Below are 23,094 nucleotides of genomic sequence, written 5' to 3' on the forward strand. Positions count from 1 at the left end.
AAAGCAGGATGCAAAGCTGTATCCAGTCAGAAGTATACTCTGATTGTTCCTAAAAGTACAAACTGGCAAATCCTGGAGAGAAGCTTGTGTATTATTAATGACCCTAATGTAATATCTTTTTGACCAGATAAATACAGTTTTCACGTAGTTTTAAATGTTGTAGAGAGTACAGCTGTCTTCCCTCCCTGTCAGCATTGTTGAAGAAATGTCATAATAGGTAGTTATTGGTTCTTTTAATTTCTTGAACTCTGTAAGTATACTTAAAAAGTTCTTGAATCTAACCTACCAACTTTCTAGTCATAATTAAACAGTGGCATGTACAGTGTGTCTCGAAGAAACAACAGAGAAATAGAAGTCTTACTGCAACTCTGTTGAAGGACTAGATAACATGCACACGGATAGGAGATGGCTGTGGTAAAGTCACTCATATGTTTTTCACAACTTATTGACCTTTTAACTTTACTGCATCTTTCTAGAACTTCAGATTTGAGATTCCACTCTGAATAATGTTCTCCCTAGTCATGTGCAGTGGCAGCTGTACATTCCTGTGCCCTGATTTAGTCCACTCTTCGGTGGCTTATGAATCAGTAGACACCTCAGTTGTCTGACTCAACTTCTTGATTGGTTTTCTGTTTGTCTGAAAGATGTCTTTGAACCAAGAACATGTCCTAGATCCTTATTATTTTCACCCTGATATGTAACTGGGGAAGAGGAGGAAGAGAGAGGTGCCAGTAGCTCATAGGCTCTTTGAATTACTTCCTTGAGGTTGGAGCAAAAGACTCAGAAAATCTTAATGAAATGTCTGTTGGTCTCAGTTCTTTAATCTGCACGTGTTCTGGTGGGAGCTAAAAAAAGGAGAGCTGAAGCAGGTTGCAGACACTGAAAGATGGGTCTGTATACCATGATTTAGTTGCTGCTTTAGGGCTTAGTGGTCTTCATTTCCGGAGTTCATAGGCAGCTGTTAGAAACTCAGTGCACTGTAGCATAGTACTGCTTGTTCTGGAGTCTTGAATTGGAAGCTTTTTTGCTTGTGTCGGGCCCTGCCTTTCATCTGAAAGATTTCTTTAGCTTGTTCAGTATGTGCTTTGACAGCCATTGTTAGCAGTCATTCACTGTGAGAAATTATCTAGTATTTACATTGCTTTTTACATTTTCCAAGTGATTTATAGAGTTGAGGTAGTTAATAAGTGCCTCAGCTGACATGATAGCTTATTTTTGTCCAGGAAAGCAGAACTGTTCTGGTCTTGCCTGTTTAGACACCAGGATTTTAGCCCTGTATGTACAGTCTTTTGCTGTGATGCCTGACAGATGATGTGTTCTCTTCACTGATTTGCTTGCAGGTCAGGGGCAAAAGTTGAAAGATCTGTGCTATACATAAAATGTTTTTCAGGAGTTTGGGGTGAGGAGGAGATGAGAAACAGACAGGTCAAAATCACTAGAAAGCAGTTAAGGTGCAATCTGAAATCAGGGGTTTGAAGAAAATGAAGGGGGAATTTCCAAAGGCATGTATGTCCTTTCTGAGGACAGCTTTGGTCTCCAAGACCTTTAAGAGAAGATGCTGCTTTTACCTTCCTCAGTGTTTAAAAAAACCTGGGAAACCCAAACCACCAAAACCTGAAATTAGTAATGCTTTGTGAGTGTGCATACACTTTAGTGTGAAATATGGACATGATCAATGAGTGAATGCTGGGACTAGATCCTTTCAATAGCAAAGATAAATAATAGTAATCTAGTTAAGTTTTGGGTTGGTGAACAGCTTTCTGTATATGGGGTAGTGAGACAGAATGGCTGTAGAAGTAGTAGCATCCAGCACAGAAATTTTTGTAATGCTTCTGTAGCTAACCATTTAGCTCAACAGTGAGTGATATCCAATTCCTATGTTAAGAGTTCAGGACTTTGTTTAACTTTGTGAAAGCTAGAAAGCCCACTTTTAATAATGTTGGAAGTTTTAGGTCTGTATTTGACCATCTACTTGTCAAAACACTTGTACTGCTGGAGGATATTTCTAACTAGCTTTGTGTCATGCAGGGATGTAAACACATGACATGTGAAAAAGCAGTTAGGGATGAGTTTGGGGAGCTGGAATAGGCAGTTGCCTGTTCTGAGTAAGGCAAGGCTCTAACAAACAGCCTTACAAACTTCAAGCCTCCTGAAATAAGCAGTATCACATCTTACTTCCATTTTTAGTATTACATTTTCTAAATTAGTATTTCTTCATAATATTATTTAAAATGGTGGATTTAAAATGTTTACTTAGTATACTGGTTTTAATTGCTGTTTTTGTTTTTAAAAATTGTCTTGTTTTTTAGGTGCGGTTTATCACCAAAATATGGCATCCTAATATTAGCTCAGTCACTGGGGCCATTTGTTTGGATATTCTGAAAGATCAATGGTAAGATTCCATGTGGGTTTAAATGTGCAAAATCAAGTATACTGGTGTCCTGGATAGGAGACAACAGCTCACCTTGCTTTTAACCTTGTGCTTATAATTTGAGATGTCCTTAAAGCACACATTTTGGTATAGTATTCTGAGGTGCAAATATGCAAATGAAATGCTTGGGTGATCATTTTGGAAAGTACTAAGTACATATTATATACACAGAGAGCTCTTCCAAAAATTTTTGCACTAGGATGAACATTTCATTGTTGACATTTTGGGTGTTTTTGCATAAGTTAATTTTTTATTTTAGTTCTTTACTGTTAACAAATACTACCTATTGCTTCCTTTGATCAGTTAATGTTACTGCAGAAGTTTTAATAGTGAAAATCTGTGGAATAGACTTGTGTCCAAACTAACAGCTGCACTCATTGTTCATTTCGTTTTTCAAAGTAATTGATTTCATGTGGTTTGAAGATTGTGTGTAACAGTTGTATGATAGATGTGATACCTAATACAGATGGTTATTTTCCTCCATGTCTGCCCCAAAAGAATAGGACTGTAATTGCCCAGCAGATCATACCAGTATCTAATCCATACAAACTTCAAATACTTGTAACGTCAACAACTTTGTCAAGAGTGCTGTTGGCCAAGCAGACGTCAGTTGGGTTTGAAAGAGAAACTTTAGAGGAGAATGCTGGAGTCTTGCAGGTGACACATCGAGTGTATTAATCTTTTGCAGATGTACAAGATTATAGAAATCATCTGGCACACGATAGTGTAAATTACTGAAATGAAATGATAATGATGATAAGTTCTTGTCTAACTTCTGGAATGGCATATTTTTTCTTACCATCTGAGAACACTTGATGTTCTTTCAGGCAATAGAATCTTCCAATATGCATGCCATGGTACCTGGTATAGTTTTTCTTATCAGTAAAGCCAGTGCACTTTTGTACCTGCCTCTTAAGTATTCATACCACCCTCCAGTTTTATTGGAGATTAATGACTCTTTAACTGTCTGTCATGGTGTAGCACAGCTTGGATTTTAGTTAAAGAGAACTCCATCAGATTCAGTTTAAAGGCACAGAAAGGCACAGGATTGATTTTCTGGGCATAGAGCAGTGGTAAGGATACACATCATAAAGTCACCCCAAGACACTGTCCAAGTACAGTCTCCTGAGAGGTCACGCTCTGAAGCAGGTTAGTGAATTGCCATGAGGTTGTCAGTGAGTATCAAAAGGCAACAAAGACCTAAAAAAGTCATGAGCTTCTACTTAATTTATGTACTTTTGGGGTTTTTAGTCTAAACCTTTGATATTTGAGAAGGAAGGACAGGAGAGAATAGTTGACCTGTGTTCTTGTAATCTTTGAGTTATGTCTAGCACAGATAATTTGATCTGTGTCTTATTTCTGTTATTTCTGCTTGATAAAAAATCCTCAAACATTCATGTCTTCCTTTGCCAGGATGTATATGAAATAGGAGTATTGGACCAAGAATTTGACTTCTGTATATTTAAACCAGCTCACACAAGAAGCACCAGTATTATTCCAGTTGTATAGTTTTAAAGTCTTCCTTTGAAACACTGTCTTCATTTGGAAGCACTAAGGAGAGAATTTCACAGAACCTGGTGGTGACAGGGGGAGATTTCCTATATACTATTAATCCCTCTTCAGATGATTCTTAATGTAGTGTGATCCCTTCATTTTCTAGTGGTGCTATTTGTAATCTTTGTTTCTTTTCAAATCATAGAATGGTAAATGAAAATCACTTGAGCATTGTTGAAGTGCTTATCAAAGCCTCTGATCCTTTGATAAGAACAGACTTACAGCTGCCTCTGTTGCGTACTTTGAAGCATTTCTGTATTGTGATAGATAAGACTGCTTTTTTCCTGAGTAGCTTCCTAAAACTCACTAAGCAATATGAATGGTTAATATTGTTGAAACAAGTTGTTTATTGTTCTTCAATATATGCAGCTTTAGTTAATTAAGAAATGCCTACATCATAGAATCATAGAATGGTTTGGGTTGGAAGAGACCCTAAAGATCATCTAGTTCCAACCTCCCTGCCATGGAAAGGGACACTTTCCACTAGACCAGGTTAAATCTGAAGTGGCATCATTCATAATATGTGTGCACACAGACAAAAAGAAACATGTACAAAGTTACACTCGAGAAAAATTACTCTTGAGTTCAGTGAAATACTTGCAGAAGCCTTTGGATCTTCTCAGTGGGCAAAGGATTAAGCTTTCAGGAATGGTGAGGGTATTAGCCCAGGCTTCACAGGCTTTCCATCACAATGCTCAGAGTCTCACTAACTTGAGAGTTTGCTGGATCTGAGAGTCATCCCATTCAAGGAAATGCTGGTCACAGCCTGCTGTGGTCCAGGAGAGCTCAAAGGGTCTCAGTACCACTGTTCATAGATAGGGTCACAGGATGACTATCTTAAATCATCAGTAAATTTCCATCCTGGCCGCAAGGATGAGTTGGTAGTTACTGGAATATTCTTTGAAAAGTCCAACAACAAAAGTACTATTCCACTTGGTCTGTTGTTCAGACACAAGGAAGAAGTCTCAAGGCTATTTATTGGAAAACAGGGGCTTGTGAGACACCAGAAGTTCTGGGAGCAGATGGTGTTTTTGATAAACTGAAGGGAACCTAACTGTCCAGATGCCATTAATCCAGGCCGAGACCTAACAAGCATTCCTGAGACCACAGCTGGCCTAAGGAGGGAGCCAGGGGGAGGATGTACCACCACACACCACCATATTTAAGTTTTCTGCATGTCTAGGTTGAAAAGTGGTTTGAACAAAATAGCTTCATTAGAAAAGAAACAAAAAATAAGCAATACACCCCCCTGATTAATAATTTAATCTTACATTGTTTTATCAAGCATTCAAAGGTAAATTGGACAAATGCAATTCTGAAATACACCTGTAGAAGTATTCTAGAAAATATATTTAGTTCCACAATGCCTCTTGTCAAATCTTTTAGCAACAAGATCTGTTTTTGAAGTGCCACTTCACTGGCTTTCAATGCTCCTCTTGTTGCTGTGTTTTAATATAAGTCTCAAATTTCACTGCGTATCTTTTTCAGTGAGGTTTGAGAATTAAAGGACTGGAGAAGTTTGGCCTATGGGCCTTAGCAGGATTTCTGAAAGAATTAATAAGCGGATAAAATACTCATTTATAGATGGTAGATACTAATACTATTAAAAAAATTTAATAGTTTGTATAGTTTTAAAAAGTCTCTTCCCTACTCTCCCATCCTCTGATAATGATTTTCTGTTCTAATGAGTATAGTTGAGATGATACTCTGCATATTGGCAGGAGGTTTTATCAGTTTGCAAAGTAATGTCTATAAGTTATTTTTGATGAGTTTAATGCAATTCTTTCTCCACATTGCATGCTTGATGCTGAAATTCTTTGCAGCTGTGGATTTTCTTCATGTTTAGATTTTTAAGTACCTGATATGCCAGTTTGTTTGCAAAGCAGCAACTGTTTGCTGGTAGAATTAAAATAGGGGTATGATTTTGTAAAAGGAATACTGTTTATGCTTATCTGACATAATTTTCGTTATGTGGTTTCGCTTACTATGGCCTGTATTTATCTTCCAGGCCAGTACTTGGTCTCAAGGTTTTAATTTTAAATATACAGTGTATCTAACACAGTTCATTGAAACCTGAGAACTAAATTACTTGAAAGCTGTTCCGCATAAATCCCTTGAGCAGAGATTATTAAATGAATGTGTCGTGGCTGCGTATATGGCTACAAAAAATCTCTTGGCTTTTGTGGTTTTGACAGTCAATAATAAATAATTTTTTGTTGTAGTGACTCTACTGGAGGATTCATGCTTCAGTTTTAGTTGGGATGCAGAAATCATTATAAGAGATAATACAATTTTAATAGATAAATAAGCAGCAGCCAGCTTGTAATCATCTTCCTGGGCACCCAGAACTGCTGGATTTTGTTCAGGGTGTTTGAGGAGCACTGAAGCTTCTTAAAGCTTTGAGAAAATTGCAGAGAATATTAACATGGTTTGAGGGAACCCTTCAGCAAGCAGGCTTTCCCCTCTGTGCTGTGTGAAAGCTATTCTATTATGCTTTTTAAAAAATTTTCTCTGATGCGTGCCTGGTCTTGTATTTGTCCTGTAAATATGCAACAGGCTTCTACTCAAAGGCCTTATTAATTTCCTTCCAGATTCCATAAGCCATTGGAACAAGGTGCCAGAGATTTTTGCTTGGATTAACAAGCTTATTTATTTCACAAATGGAACAAATATTGCAGATTATTTGGAAAAAAATGTTCCTGTAGCCATGTTTGGTTGACAGAGTAGAGTAGCAATCTGCTGGCTGCAGCTGTTCCCGGCATTCTGCTGGGTTACCTCTTGGAATAATGAAAGAGATTGTTTCCTAGAGAAGAATGTAAAGAACATAAGTAAAAACTTCCTAAATGGAGAATTAGTTCGCCTTTAAAACTGAAGAAGAAAAATAAAACCTGGCAGTGTTTTGTAATCCTCTTAGGACTCTCTCAGCCCATCAGAAGGTAAAAGAGATTTCTTTCCTCGGGCATGCTGGGTACAGCTGGCTTGCTGTGCCTTTTAATGTTAACACTATAGTCACCCAAACTAGGGGTGCTCTTTTTTAATGGAAATGCCCTAAGATATTATCTAAAAAAAGAGGAAAAATGTGTAAGTGAACAAAATGTATATCAGCTCTCTTTGTTCTGTTTCAATCCAGATTTTCCTTGTGGTTTAGCAAATGCAATGCCAATAGAAAGCCAAGCTTTTGGTTTGGATGTCCAGAGTGGAAGCTTTTAGTTTCAAGTTCTCTGAGGGGACAGTGCCCCTGTAGGGAGCTCTCTGCAGCTCACTGGTGCATGATAGTGGCCTACTCCCGTTTTGCAGATGGCAAACCTGCAAGCTTGCATGATAGCTAAGCAACATTTTGGGATGGGAGTGGGAGTCAAGGGTTATTGTAAGCTTTAGGAGCAAACAGGATCCAGTAATGTCATGGGACAAAGGCAAATAGGAAATTTTACCTTTAAAATTCATTCTACAAGCTGGCTGCTTGTTCCTGGTGATTGGTCAGGCTTTCATTGAAGTAGTGTACCCGCTTAGAGAGTTGTTGTACAAGAAAGATGGGAACCATAGGAAAAATCCAGAGTGAAGTACGCAAGAATAATGGTCTAAGCAAAAACAATGTACAGTGAAAGATGGGGAAGCCATCTCAGCGTGCAGAATATCAAGCATGGTGAAAAACTGAAGTAAATTTTTCAAGAGCCTTCTAAGGCTTTGGTTAAGAACAGATCAGACAGAAGTCTGTCAGGAGTGATACAAAACCTTGCCTTTGGCAAGGAGGAGAGAGCAAATGTAAAACGCAGCCATGAAGCTCACTTGAGTTACCAAAGAGAATTGCTTGAACTCCATGAGCTGTTGCGCATAAATCCACCCACACCTGGAAGTAAACTTCAAATGTAAGAAGAGTTGGAAATACCTAATTTTTTCAGGGTTCTATTCTGGATCAATAAACCTTCAAGGTACATTGGAAAATTCAAAAGACCTGTATCTTTGCACTGGAAATTCGTTTTAAGGAAAATACAGCTTGCTTATTTTTTTTTTTCTTCCCCTGGACATTCTTCTCTAGCTTGTGAAGATGTAGGGGAGGGGATGTGTGTGTTTGTGTGTGTGTGTTGGGATTTTTAGCTTTGTGGGACTATCAGTATAGATTTTCTTTCAGAATTGATGATCGGAATTGTTTTTGCTTTTTGCTGATGAGGAACAGGTCCTGCCCTACTGGTATCTGTAAATACAGTTCTAGGCAGTCATTTCCATTCACTGTGTTCTCCCAAAAGAAGGTAACACTACTTTGGGAGAAGTGAAAAAAGAAGAGCTTTTAAGTTCATGGGAAATCAGAATCTATTTTTAGCTGTCCCTTCAGTTTCTTCTGTGAATCTTAATATATATCTGAAAAATTCGACTAAGCTATTGTAGAAAATAATAAGCTTTTTTTACTTTCTTTGATCAGGAAAGCTAATTGGTGTTCTAAATGTAGAAGATTTTAGATGGTTGTATGATAGTTACACAAAATATGTCAGTTTTTCTTTACCATTAATCACAAACTTTTAATTTCTTCTTTTACAGCAATTGAAGCTGTAATGGATTTTCTTTTATGATTTAAGGATACTTCTTTCAATGTTTATGTCCAATAAAAACTGTGTTATGATGCATGAGATGGGAAAGCCGTTTTGAGATACGAGACTTGAAAATAAGTTGTAAGCTACATTTTTAAGACTTTTTACAAATGTAGCTAAACCAATCTTGTCTGAAACTTACGATTTCAGAGTTTAAATTCTCTGATCATACAGTCATCTGTATATCTAAATGGATAAGTTGTTGCTTTTTATTGTTATTTTGAAATTGGACTGTGAGAAGTGCCAGTATGCTTTGTATAAAAATCTACAAATATAACAGATGAACAGGATTGAAAGGACCTGGCAGTCTTGAAAGGCAGAGACAGCTGGAGACAGCTGGTGTCCATGGCACCTTTGGTTCTTAGTGATGCCCCCTGCTCCCCAAAGTGTATTTTATACTCCTAGAAGGTACAGTGGAAGTGGAAGTAAATTGCATGTAAAAGTGGCACAAGAGGCTGCAATCCTTTTTATGTCATCTTGTCTACATTTTCAGATGTATCTAAAGTAGAAGGATTTCTGCAAAGGAAAGGGCAGAACAGCTTTTATTTGGAGAAAATAACTATAACATTAGTTATTGTTGATAGATATTTCATGGGAAGTCTGTCTTTAAAACTACAGTAACTAACATAATAAAATTACTTAACTGGGAAAAAAGACTTTAGATTTTATAGTGGGTGTGGTAGATACTATAGTACCTGAAATTCACTGCATAAAAATAAAAATTATTAAATCCATTTGAGCATAGTAAGGCCTGAATGACTTGGTGTCCCATGACACCTGAATGCTGGAATAGTAAATATGTTTTATTACATTCCGGTAATACTAGCAGATGAGACTGTGAATTATGTCATCAATGTGTACATTAAATAGGTTAATTTCAAGATAGTATAAACCAGTAGAGATTACAAACCCAAGGAAATGATAAGAGCAAAATAGCATCAGGTACTTGTAAAGAAAAGAAAATTACTGAGGAATAGATTTGGATGAGGAGAATTTTATGTTGTGATGGTTTTGTGATTTTTCAGAACTCAAATTTAAAAGCATAAGGATTTTTTTTAAGATTTAAGTCTACGAAGTTCAGCTTAAGGGACTTCAAGCCAGTGTGGCAGTTGGAATGAGACACTATGTGCTAATTAAAATCTCTGTCATTTGGGATGTTTCTCACTTGCAGTTTGATGTAGAACACTGCACTGCGAAAGCTCAGCAATAATTATCAAGCTAAAAAATAAGTTACTGAGAAAAATCTTCTAGAATTAGAAACAATTAGGGGAGAATGGCATGTTTGAATGGTTAGTGACACAGCAAGAAAGCTGTGAATGTAAGCATCTAGGAACATAATATTTGGGTGCCACAAATGTACCTCTGACCTTTTACCAGCATCTATTCTTTGTTCATTGGTACACACTGCTCAAGTACCTTAATACAGTGACTCAGTACTGGAAAATACATAAATTTCTGAAACCTAAGCCTGGAAAGGGATTTGCACACTGTTTCCTTTGTAGCTGGATCAAACTGTATCAGGTCAAACTGTTCCCCACCTATTCTAACAAACTCTTTACATTTATTTGCAACCTTCTGAAAAAAAGAAACTGTTTTCTGTTGATTGAAAATTGAGCTTTGTTTGTAAGAAATTGGATGTCTGTGTTTCACAACTTCGCTCTGGCATTCATGTGGCATAATCACTTTGTTCAAATCTAAAATGTTGCATTTTCCCTACTCACCTTGCTACTAGTTCTTAAGCAGAGTAAACAGATCTGTGTATTGGTTTGAACGTCTGTGCCATTGCCACAATGATTTAAGAGTTCAGTTAACTCTTCAAATCAGAAATACTCAACTTTCTCAGAGTCTGTGGGGTTCTTACTTGGTTTCCAGTGTACGCCAACTGAAATGGTAGATCAGAGGTTTTATTTATGATTAAAATATAATGAAACTGTGTAAGTGTTACAACTTTCCATACTTCTGGTGTGTAAGAATTTCATACAATTGCTTTTAAGGGTTTATTGACTTCTCTGAGCATACTGGATTTTCCCGTACTAAATTATTGAAGTGTCTTATTCTAAATACACTTGGAGATCAGGATAAATGATAAGAACCTAAAACCTTAGAAGTTCCAAATCCAGAACTGTGCTACCTTCAACAGGGTTCTTTCACAGGGGCAAAGAGTGACTTTACAGGACCATTGTGACTGCAGAATGTTTCTGGTTGCCGACAGTCATGTCAGGTCGTAGTGAGAGGAAGCCAAGGAAGTATTTTGATAGCACATTCCATAATTAGCCTAACCATTTTATTATTGTAGTAGTAATTAACTATGTAAATGCTTCAACTTTGTTGAAAAATGTCGTATTAAAACTGGTGCAAAGAGATCTAATGTGTAGAGTTCCTTACCTGTTACACGTTTAAAATGTAGGTCACTGCTCCTGCACGAGGAGTGCCGGCAGAGGGAGCATCCGCAGCCTGCCGGCCCCGCCCCGCCCCAGGACGAGGTGCTGCTACCGGCAGTGAGGGAGAATGACACAAGCCATTTCGGCGTTGGTTTTTTGCGGTTTTTTTTCCCCCAGATGAAATTAATTACATTAAGTGGGCATGGTGAAATGTGTAGGTCAAGGTACTTTCCAAAAACTTCAGAAAGCACTGTTGATAGGAAAGTCCATGTATAAAACTTTATTTAAATATATATACAAAGCAGTATTTTGATAACTATAAGCTGCAGCAGTTTAAAATTATGTTCCTTGGACTTACAATCTGTAGACGATCCCATATCTTCTATGATAGTAGTACAGCCACAAGAGTGAATACAGACATGGGATATGGTAAAGGATTTTTTTAAATTTTCAATTTCAGGGCAGCAGCAATGACTCTAAGAACAGTGTTGTTATCACTGCAAGCATTGTTGGCAGCTGCAGAACCAGATGATCCACAAGATGCGGTAGTGGCAAACCAGGTAAGATACTCAGTTGACTGTGATTTTTAAACACTTCTGTAATCTTTGCTGAGTCAGGTGAGGTCCCAAGGCTTACAGGAGATAAAAGATTTTAAACAGTTTATCATAAAATTGCATATAGTAAATGTGAGCTGCTACAGTGTTTTGTGCTCTTTTTGAATTCTAGAGTGAGTATTAGTTACTCTACAGCGTCAGAAGGTTTTGTCCTTTATTTATATCACCTTGTGAGAAATATCAGGAGATAACAGCATAGTAAAATGAATTCCAGTATACCTTGCCTTTTAAAATCTAAAGCTTCCAGTATAAGAAAAGCAATATGCTGTTGGTTTAAAATGAGTTTTAACTTGGTTGTGTTAGTTGTATTTGGCTTGGTATGAAGCTCCTCTTCTGGATTAATATGAATATTGTTGAGCACTGTATTTGTTTAATGTCAAAATATTATGAGTAATAACTTGGGGATAACTGTTTTAATCACTGGTTGAATTGCTATCAGTAAAATTTTGTAGTCAACAAGGTTTGTTACCTTTCAGACATTAGTGATAACTTTTAATACCAATAAATAAATGTCAGTGGGATCTTAGGCCATACCTGGACTGCCATGATTCTGTTTAAATTGTTGATGAAGGATAGAAACAGTCATTCCTCTGGCGATTCTGAACAAGGTCCTAAGTATGTGTGTGTTCTCCTTTCTACTCTGGGGCGAGAGAGAGAGGCAGCCTGGCTTCCCCACTGACTGGCAGTCAGGGTGTATTTCAGTAAAAGAAGAACAAAGCAAGTTGATGCTGGAAGAACCTTCTATCTCACCTGTGTCTTCTGTAAGTCAGAACCCTCCAGGATAGGGTGACAAGGTGTGCACTCCTTCCTCTAAAACTCAGTGCAGGATGATAGATAAGCATTTTTCAGACCTGTCGGGATTTGGGGGAAACGTGGAGATTAGAGGTAGTCCATTGCACTGCTGGGTGCATGAGAGCTGTGTGCTACCACTCTACTCAGTAAGTACAGAAGGCTTGCTTGTGGGATTCTGCAGTAAGGCTGCTCTGAATAAATGTCCATGAACAGTTCTGTCAGGCTGAATTGCTCTGCCCAGGGAGAAGTGTTGTAAAGGCCAGAAAGGCCACCAGGCATATCCCTGCACTGGTTTTTTTCTGGATGTATGCCCTTGCTGTCACACTCCCTCTTCATTAAAAAAAAACACTATATCCTTTTTCACAAAGGTAGTGTTTCCTGTTCTGGCTCTGATGGTAGAATTTTGTGTGGGAATCATAACAGTAGAAGCACTTGAGCTGGTAAGAGTTTTTTCTCAGGCAAAAAACTTCATGAAACTTTCTAGATTCCAAAGAGCAATTTTCCAGGCTGCCCCTCAGGTGCTTGTGGGGGTGTGTCCAGTGTGACTGTGGGACTGTGGCATGGCTGATGTGGAGAGGATTCTGTTTACCCTGTTTCCTGCAAATATCTGCATGAAAACTATACTGGGGTTTGGCCTTGAGTTACAGGCATGTGTAAGTAGGAAGTGATTATAATGGTTTTGAGAGATATGTTGGTAAACACCTGTTTCCTTCATGTGTTTATTTGGTGTTGGGGTCTCTTTTACTTTGTTAGGGTTTGATTGTGTTTTCCAAAACAAAAATTCCCAAGACATGAATTTATTCTCCACACTTGCGCTATTTTACTAAACTGTGTGTCATCCAGGTAAATGGCAGTGTTGTACAAGCTCTTGAGCTGAATCCCAGGGAGAGCTCCTGTTTGAGTAAGAGCAGTATTTTCAGACACCAGCTGTCTGGTGTGCTAGTTGCTCTGGTTGCTGTTTTTTTTTTCAGTACAGCAACATGAGCTGCCTCAGATTCCTGATACCAAAACATCAGCAAAAGTTGGCTTTAGGCTTTTCTCAATTCAGTGAGAAAATTCAGGATTATTTACAGATACCCAAGTAAAGGAATTCTATTAATAGAGCACTGAAACCTAGTTCTGAGTAAAATGCAGTTACGACTAATCCTTTGGACTAGAAAGCTAGTTGCTTTTTAGGCTTGGCAGTGTTCTCAAAAATATTTTAAAAAAATTAATTGGGGGAAGACCTCTTAAGAGCAGAAGAAAATAGTACTTCAGTATGCTACTGGTGTTTACCTTAATCCTTCCTCTTTTTTAGTCATTACACCAAAAGAAATTTATTACAGACCACTGTATTCATAACAGTGATTTATTTCCAACAATAGATTGCCTCCCATGTTTGTTTTAGTGCCATTAATGCCACCAGATAGTAAATACACAAATTATGACCCGTGGATCAGATTTAGAGGGAAGTGGGCAAGGCACGCAAAGCAGTGTAGTTGGTGTGGGTTGTTGTAGGAGAGGCAAAATGAAATGTACTGCATTTTACATGCTTTATAGATCTAATTATTATTTTCATGTATGAATGAAATGTCTAAGAATGATAATCAGCCATGTTTCTGTCCTTAAAATGTACCTAAATATTTGAAAAACATATTTGCTAATATCTTGTTTTATTAAAGTGATGATTTAAGGGAAGAGGGATTTTTTTTTTTAAGACAAAAAACTTGATACTGCATACCAAAGTTGTTAAAATGGGAAAATTATTTAACTTTTCTGAGTACAGTTTATGACAGATGACCCACTTTCTTGGCAGTTGAGTTCTTGGCACACACTAAAAATTCTCTGTGATATGGTCCAGTCTGTTGTTTATTGGAAAACTAGTTAGTGACGAGATTGGTCTAAATAATATAGTTACATACTGGCATGATTCCTTGCTTTTTGCACTTGCTCACCCATTTTTCAGCCCTTCTTCTGTCACCTGTGTGATCAAGATCTTTGTTCTCAGGAAGAAGTCTGGTAGTAGAATGTTAGTCCAGACTGAAAAACTGCAGACCTACTTGCAGTGCGTAAAACCATATATTTTTTTAGTGATTAGAGAAATGCATTAGAGTAGTACACAGTACCATGTTCAGGAGATGTTAACATAGGGATAATTTGTACTCTGTCACACTGAATATAAATTTTCAGCAGCTGTGCTAAATATAGCTACTTCGCTTGGGTCGGTGCAATTGAGAGCAATACCTGGTTGTACACAACAAATACCCATAGTGCAAAATTTGACCTGAAGACAAACTCATTATATCAAATGCTTGCATAGGTTTACTCTTTGTGTAATCCTCACCTCTAAATTTACTTCAAAAATAGCAGCATGATCAGTATGAAACACTGTGGAAGATATTGTAGGAAGAATGATGGATTGCAGTTTGCCATATTGTCTTGCTGTGTGGTTGGATTGCTGAGATTTAACTTTCACCTTTTTCCCCCTCTCTCTTTTGTGTAGTACAAACAAAATCCAGAAATGTTTAAACAGACAGCTCGACTTTGGGCACATGTGTATGCTGGAGCACCAGTTTCTAGTCCAGAATACACCAAAAAAATAGAAAACCTTTGTGCTATGGGCTTTGATAGGGTAAGTATAAATAACTTAAAATATTTTTCGCTAAGGGCAGGCCAAGTATATGTGTATAAATACAGGAAGTCATCAATAGCATCAGAATCTACTGAAGTAGATTTGCTACTTCCATGATGTTGTGTAGGTCTAATTATTCTATTTTGCTTATTATTTTTAAGAATTGGAGTTTTAAAATACTACGTTACAGATAAATCTTGTGAGCTACCCCTGTCTTTTTGAAACAATTATTCTATAAATTATTATTTGGTATTTAAGAAATGGTAAACTCATGTGTTTTGATTAATCTGTGAACTTTTCATTCCACCTTCTGGAGCTGCAGGTTCACGCACTGAAAATATTATTGCTTTTGTTTTCTCATTGCAGAATGCAGTAATAGTGGCCTTGTCTTCAAAATCATGGGATGTAGAGACTGCAACAGAATTACTCCTGAGTAACTGAGCCATATAGAGAGAGCTGCTTCTGTAGTCCAGCTTGCCCCTTCTGGAGGAGCATCACCATCTGTTATTCCTAGGATTCTATATAGATTCTCTTTCAAAACTGGCACTCTTGCCTGATGATGCTATCTAGGCACTATTGGAGACTGAAAAAAAGCGCTCTGTAAATAAAGCTAATTAAACGTCTGTGTAAATTTAAAAAGGGGAAATACTTTAATTTTTTTTCTTACTAAATATTGTAAAAATTCTTTGAGCTCAGCTAAGATAATGGGGGAAAACCATGCCTACTTTAGTGTTTAGCAGTGTGACAAAGACTAGCAGGAACTTGCTTCAGGATTTTGATTTAGTAATTCAGAAAGCAACATTTTGAGTGTTAGTCATCAAAATTGTTGGTGCCACTCATCACAGTTATCTTACTGTTTTTAACATGGATCCTATGTGCCTGTGGATTGACCTATATTTGCATGCTTGTACTTAATAGACATATTAGGTAGGGTCGCTGAAGAGAGCACCATTGAAATACTCAATTGCTTTTGTAATTTTTTTTCCTGACAGACTTTCAAGACTTACCCAAAGTTCCAAATGGTGACCTATTCAGAACCATTTTCTTTCTAGCTTATTAATTGGGAAACCTGATTCTCCTCTCCCTTACATCATACTGTTGATTATGTTTCATCATCTGTGGGTATTATGTGTGCCATTGCAGTAGTCTAGGCTCCCCTTTAAAAATATAGATTTTGATTTATCAGTAGTGATTTTCATGCATCATGTTTTCTACACAATCATGTAAGGAGTATGCTTTGATACAGCACAAAAAGATGGAGCTGGTTTCATTTCCTTTTTTTTGTTTTAAATAGCTGTAAAGTATTCGTCAGTACATTCTGGATAATATGATTTCACGCAGTTCGAAGGAAGACAAAGCTGATTCTCCAGTGTACTGAGAATGAAAAAAAATTTTTTTGAGTACTTGATATGATGCAATCAGCTGTTTTTTGCAGCGGTTTTCTAGCTTTATTTTGGGCTTCAGTTTAAGGATTGCTTACCAGGTACTTTAAAATTCATCCTTGCTTGCATTTTTCTCTGGTTAACACATGGAGGCTGTGTTGGTGTTTTTACTGTACATACTTCAAATGCACATAGAAGTAGAAGTGTGTTCTCAATTTAGCTTTTTTTTGGATTGATGTTTCTGATAAACGAGAACTGAAATCTTACCTTGGCTTGTACATACAGTCAGTCTTTTTATTTGTATTAAAATGACATTTCATCCTGAGTGCAAAAGCTTGAAAATTATTAGTCTTGCAACTTCAAACACTAGTACATCTATTTAAAGAGAGCTGTAATGTCTTTGTGAATATGATGCTAACTTTTGAGAGTATATCTGACAAGGAAGTTCAGAGAAATCCTGAGACTAGAGAGTGGGGATTGTGGATAATGGAGTACTGTATCAGTCATCTTTTCTATTACTCTTATATTTTGTTCTGGTTTTTTTTTCCTCCTAAGCTGTGGATTAATAGGGTGGGGAAATATATGCCTGCTTGGGGTTTTTCTAGAGCTATGAAGTACAAATAGAAATAGTTTTGTACTTCATAGTCTGTTTATAACTCACACTAGATGAAATCAGGAACATTATGGTATCTGTTAAATACCTGGAGCATAGTAGTGGGGAACAGAACCAGAAAACAGAGCTGTCGAGACCTGGCTAGTTCTGGGATGTTCCCCGTACTGCTCTGTCTGATGTGTCCAAACTTAAAACAGGGCACAGACAGTAAATACTTTGAACTCATATCAGTGCAATACTAAATGCATTTGCTTAGTGTTTATACTTACTGCTTTTTAAGGTGTAGTCAGTGATCAGTTTTCTTGGGTTTTCTTGAGTTAGTGTAAATCATTTGCAATGATGCCAAAGGAAAAGAGTTGTTTTGACTTTCCGTATATTTATTTATTTTTTTAACAAGCTGCTACTGTTCAGCTGGTTTGCTAGATGAAAACCAGGGACGGTAGGAAACTGGCAAAATGCTACTTGTGTTAATCTCAAGTTGCTGTCTTTTCTGTTATACAGGCTAAGAACTTATTGATTACATCAACACCTTTTTTTTTTTTTACCCTGGTGGTAAATACAAATTGCTGACTACTTTCCCTTGTTCTTCGCTGCTATTTATCAAAAGAAAGAACTTGGAAATCATTGTCGGGGACATAAAACTACTCAGTTACGGGCTTCTGAGCATGTCTTTTGATAAGACCAGTCTCCTAAGAACAGCAGGCTTCTCCAACAGTATGTGAAGTGATAAAGGAAGCCAGGGAAAGGGGGAGAGGCAAAAAAGAGGTTCTTAAGTGAGCATGGTCACCTCTGAAAGAATGCCCTGTTAAGTTTTACTTCTCTCACGAAGTTACCTCATTTTCTTCTCTACTGCAAAACAGTTGTCTTCCCCTTCCCCCTTATGTATAAATGTTGGATTCTGGGTTTTGCTCTCCATCCATGTGCTTGGTAGCTTAATGCTAGCTCAGGTGCTGGCAGGAAGGAAGCTGGGAAGGAAGCATGACCCAGCATTAAGGAGACATCTTTGGTCTGACGTCCCTCTGAATTTTGACATGTCACTCCTTTATAAGGAATGTTTTTGTATTCTTGGTAATTATCAGAGTTGAATATAGGGATAATGTTGTACGAGGTTAGTTTAACTGCAGCTGGGGCTGAGCCCTAGGAATTTTGCTGTTAGTGTTCAGCTTATCCTTGTGAGACATTGTACATACAAATGGTAGTTCCGTTTTCTGTATTGCTGAACATCGCTATATTCAGGGCCCTGTGCATTCACAGACGTGGAGTTGCTGTGCAGCCCACTCCAGCTGTGGACTCAGGCTGCACATTTACCACTCCTTGCAACAAGACATGAAACATGGGTACAGTGGCTTTCTAAGTACAAAGAAACCATGCGTTGTCTTCCTCTATTGTGCCAGAAGATGGCTTCAAACAGTCATTTTGAAGTCCAAATGGCCCCATTTTTCTAAACAAGGTATTGGTAATAACACGGATTGTCAGAGCATTCTTTGGATTTCACTGCTAAACATTTTAACATGCATCCAGCAAAAAGGTTTATCCATATTACCCAGTTCCTCCAAGAGCAAAGTACAGCTTTGTTCAGAGGTAGAGAAATGCCCTTTCCTGTTGCCAAAAGCCTCCATTTTCCCATGAGTACTAAAGGCCCTGACTGTATTCCACCCCCTTGCCAAATTCACAGCTTCCTCCCATTCCTTCTGTGAACAAGCTGTGTTCTCAGTGTGACAAATTGGTGCATTTTGGAGACAAAAACCTTAGAAACATATCCTGGAAAGATATGTCATTTAGTGCATTCTGCATACTCCAAACTTGATTATTTTGTTTGAAGCTTGCAACAGAGTACATGGGGCCTTGACTATAATTGGTTCGGTAGTATTTATGAGCAATTAAGTACTATTGGTGTATGAATATGTCTTAGTTCTTTTTCTAATTATCACTGTATTCAACTGTTTTCCATGTAAATTGGTATTGGAACACTGACATAAGGAATATAGAAACTTTTTTCGTTGTTGTCTGAAAGGAGGAATTAAATAGCCAGAAAGAATCTTACCTTGTAACACCACATCTGCATTAGATGGTGTGGGTAACAGAAACATTTAAACTATGCAAATTTAAGCCTAACAGCTGTGACTCAGACTAGGCACTTCAGAGCTTATGGATTGCTTGTGTCATTGGGGAAGGGAGAAGGGGAGCGGGGGCAAATCAAAACACAGATTCAAGCGCAAATTCTTGTTTACTGCATTGGTCATGCACTGTGTCAGGACGTTCCATTTTTAGCACAGGGGAAGTCAACTGTGCATGTCCCTTGTTCCCTTCTGAATAACCACCAGAAGCTGGCTTAGACTTGGAGGCTTGCCTGAAGTGGAAAACCTTAAATTATTTAGCAAAAAAATTGCTTTTATTTAAAGGCTGATGAGCAATGAGAAGATGAGGTGTCCTCTCCTGCTCGGTTTTGTTGATGGAGTTGATGAGTAGGGGGCAGTGATTTGTGACCAGGTGCATAGTTTTGTATGGTTTTGATGAGCAGCTGGCTCAACAAGAGGTAGCAAAAGTGCATTTCATCAGTGTCTGTTGCATCACAGAACTAAAGCATGAAAGTCAAGATGCTTGTGGGTGCCTAAAGCCTCTTCTGGGAAGACCAAATAGATGTTTTCAGTGTTAACCATCCTCGTTTTCCAGGCACAGCTTTCTCCTAGGGCTAGGCAAAGGGGCAATTACTTCTTTCTTGCTAGTTTTCTGATCTGTTCCAATCCTATCTGTGAATGATGTAGGTAGCTCTTCCTGCTTGTGGTGTTTGTGTCATCAGCTGATTCATCATCGGACTCACAAGACCAACTGTCGTCAATGCATTTGGCTTCTGGCTTGGTTATTCCAGCTGCAGTGCTCTGTTGGCAGCAACCTGACTTTGGATTTGTTCTCACTGGACAAACCCTTGCAAATCATTTGCCCTGTACTGTGCTGTGATGTTCGATCTGTGCTGTTACCTGCTTTGTAGGCATCAAACTGGCTCCAGGATCACTCATGGTGCTGAGCCCTTCATCGATAGTGTAATTTCAGATCCACGGCTCGACAGACGAGGAACTGTACTGTGACAGTGCTGTGCTTGTGTGGTGTACTATCTGCAGCACCTGCTGCTGCTCTGGTGCAGTGTCTGAAGAAGGCTGCCATCATAGGAATGCTGATGTCAACTGCTGAAGAGTCCTGCTTTTCACTTACCTTTTCCATCCTAAATTCTGACTTTTCTAGTAAATGAGTATTTACCAATAAATACTGCAGAAGGTTGGTTCCTGAGCATCAGCCTTCCTGTGGAGGAGGAACGGGGGTGGGGAGGCTGGAATGCAGCATCAGTATTTTTTGTCTTGAAAATAAAAACTACACAAACACTTTTGTACACAAATGATTTTTTAAATAAACACACATTTTAAAAGATGTTGATTTTTCACTGGGAATGCTTAACAATAAATGCACGTTTCCCTGAAAACAGTTTTATTTCTGGCAATTCTGATTGTTCTAAGATTATAGGGTCTACTGCCTCCATGTCAGTAACAAGAGCGAAAGGGATGATCATTTTCAAGGTGCACACTAGAAAATTTTGAAGAAGAAAATTGTGTAAATAGAAGTTGTGTAATGGAAGCATGTGTTATTTCAACAAGGACTGCCTCACGTGATGGCCTGAAAACTACATGTACAGCCACACCACCACTTGTCTCCTTTCAAAGGTTGCATCTGAAGAAACAAAGCCGGTAACTCACAGAGGAAAAGTTCTCTCTGGATTTTCGTGCACCGCTTATGTTCATGTCATCACATTTTAAACTATGTACTTCAAACTGCAGTTGGTTCATGCACAGGGAGGTGACAGCCTGGTGGCTAATGACACTGCCCTGTTGTTCAGCTCTGGAAGAACCTAGGAGAGATGATGACTATGGATTTACTACCAGTACAAACTTCACTTTTTTGGCATTTGTCCACATTTGTTAAATGGAGTAAAGCAGTTTGAAGGCAGCAGCTGCACAGCTGAAGTAATGAGCAGTGAGTTTGCTGTGGAGCTGGTTGTAGTACTCTGTTTCAAATCTGCGTCCCATCTTCAGGTGCATGTTTATCCCTGGGCAGGTTTTGCAGGTTTCTGGGCAGGCTCTACCAGCTGGGATAGTACTGCACAGTTTTATGGTGTAAGATGTTGTTTGGGTTTTTTGTTTCATTTTACTGTCATCAGGAGCTGTGTCGTTCTGTGGTACCTCATTCTTTAACGGGGTGAGGGAGAGGGAGCACTCCTCAGTCCCTCTCCTGCAGGTCTTAGCCTGATACTAATTCAGAGAAAAAAAAAAAGGTCCATATTCCCCAGTTTGTGTAGTTAGACACTGACATGAGTAACTGAGAGCTGCTTTATACTGAAATACTTGTGAAGTTGTCCAACAGCCTTGTCATTCCTTCCAGCACCCCAAAACTGGAAGCGAGTTCACAGCTGAAATGGACTGATGGTGCTTGCTAGCTTGACTTGTCCTGTACTTAGTTTTCTGTTTCAGTGGCTGTAATACTGACACATTTGGCTCTCAGACGGGTAACTGATACCTCCAATACAGCAAATCCAGGATTTTAAATTGTTTTTAAGGTCAAGTCTGGATCTGGAGCACCCGTGTCTGGTATAATGTCAAATAAATTACATTGCTTCACTTAGTGGCTGCTTTGTGTTGAAATACATGAATTCTTTAGGTGGGTTTATGACAGCCTGGTATAACATAAAGGGTAATAAGCTGGGCTGGTGAGGAAAATATGGTGGGGGGGAGAGGGGAGGTGGGAGAGAACCTGTTTTGTGCTGATGATACCTGAGCCACCAGACCCCTTTAGCACTCCCAAGTCCTCTGTGTACAGCTGCCTTTGCCTGCAAGTGGTGCGGGGCATGGGCTTGTGGCCCCCTGCTCCTGCAGGGTGGGGAGAGGGACAGTGCCCTGGTCACTTTCCTTTGTCTTTCCTGAAACCTCTTCTCAAAACTGGCAGTTTAAAAACATGATGATGGTGAATAGTCAAAGCTCCTGCTGACCCTGAGAGGTTTGGGAAGTTCCTGCAGCTGAGCCACATTGCTGTATCAGGGCAAAGCCTGCTATCCCCATTTTTGTACATTTACCTGCTGCCTAGGTTCAGAGGTGGGTGGGAGGGTGTCTTTCTTGAAGGAGGAACCTTTTGCTGGTTACAGCCCCAAAAAATAGGAGCCAGTTACACACCAAGATGGATTTTGGTTCAAAAGCACACCTACAACTGGCTGGTCCCATTTCACACTGCAGTCATAACAAAGAGCAGGCACTGGAAATGGTGTCACAGCTTTAAATTTCCATCAACATAAGGCTGGAGAACAACCACCAAACACAAAGTTGGTCCCGGGTGTTTCTGGAAGTGGTGGCCATCACATCTTCACCTTGCTGCAAGAAGCTGTTGGGTGTGAAGCAGTTTATCTGTGTAGATAGTGGCTTAAAGGATCCAAAGCCGTCAGTGCAAATGGAAAGAAAGCACTTGATGTTTATGACTTTTAAAGAGGCAACTCCAAGAAATGAATCCTGCATATGAACTTGCTATAGGTGAATGACCTGCTGGGATGGGGGCATGTTCTCACTCTTTGCTTTGGCATATGTGTTGCCCACTATAGCTTATTCCACATTCCAATCCTTTAATGGTCTGAACTACATCAAAAGTGCTGGGATAAACTGTCTCCAGGCCATAGTTATCAGGAGAGGGAACTGTTGGGAAGAAAACATGTATAAACAAAGTAGTTACCAAAATTCACTGGGTCAGACAATGCTGAGGTGGAGGAGAAAAAAAACAAAGCACAAACCAAACCCCCAAAATTTCTTAAAAACTAAGGGAGAGTCATTCTTTGTATTTATTGTTTGTGTGCCATTCTTTTCACCTGTGAATGGTTCTTATCTGTGAGGAATTCAGGAAGGGGAAGTGCAGAGTCCTGAACCTGGGGAGATAAAACCCAGGCACCAATACAGGCTGGGATAACTGGAAAGCAGCTTGGCAGAAAAGGACCTGGGGGTTTGGGATGTGGACCAAGCTGAACGTGAGCCACCAACCTGTGCTCATGGCAAAGGCAGCAAAGTGTATGTTGGGCTGCATGAGGCAGTGTCAGCAGCAGGCTGAGGGA

General features: G+C 38.8%; 1 protein-coding gene across 1 annotated transcript in view; it reads left to right on the forward strand.

The window, feature by feature from the left end:
• UBE2K (ubiquitin conjugating enzyme E2 K) overlaps positions 1–21,629 on the forward strand; it is a 44,562-nt gene extending 22,933 nt beyond the window's left edge. Inside the window, exons 4-7 of the mRNA XM_048303484.1 lie at positions 2,310–2,392; positions 11,410–11,509; positions 14,838–14,966; positions 15,333–21,629. Of these exons, the coding sequence (XP_048159441.1) occupies positions 2,310–2,392; positions 11,410–11,509; positions 14,838–14,966; positions 15,333–15,407 (387 nt within the window). The 3' untranslated portion in view covers positions 15,408–21,629. The remainder of the gene's footprint in view (positions 1–2,309; positions 2,393–11,409; positions 11,510–14,837; positions 14,967–15,332) is intronic.
• Positions 21,630–23,094: the final 1,465 nt, after the last annotated feature.

Source organism: Corvus hawaiiensis, chromosome 5, assembly GCF_020740725.1.
Source record: "Corvus hawaiiensis isolate bCorHaw1 chromosome 5, bCorHaw1.pri.cur, whole genome shotgun sequence".
NCBI classification, from domain to species: domain Eukaryota; kingdom Metazoa; phylum Chordata; class Aves; order Passeriformes; family Corvidae; genus Corvus; species Corvus hawaiiensis.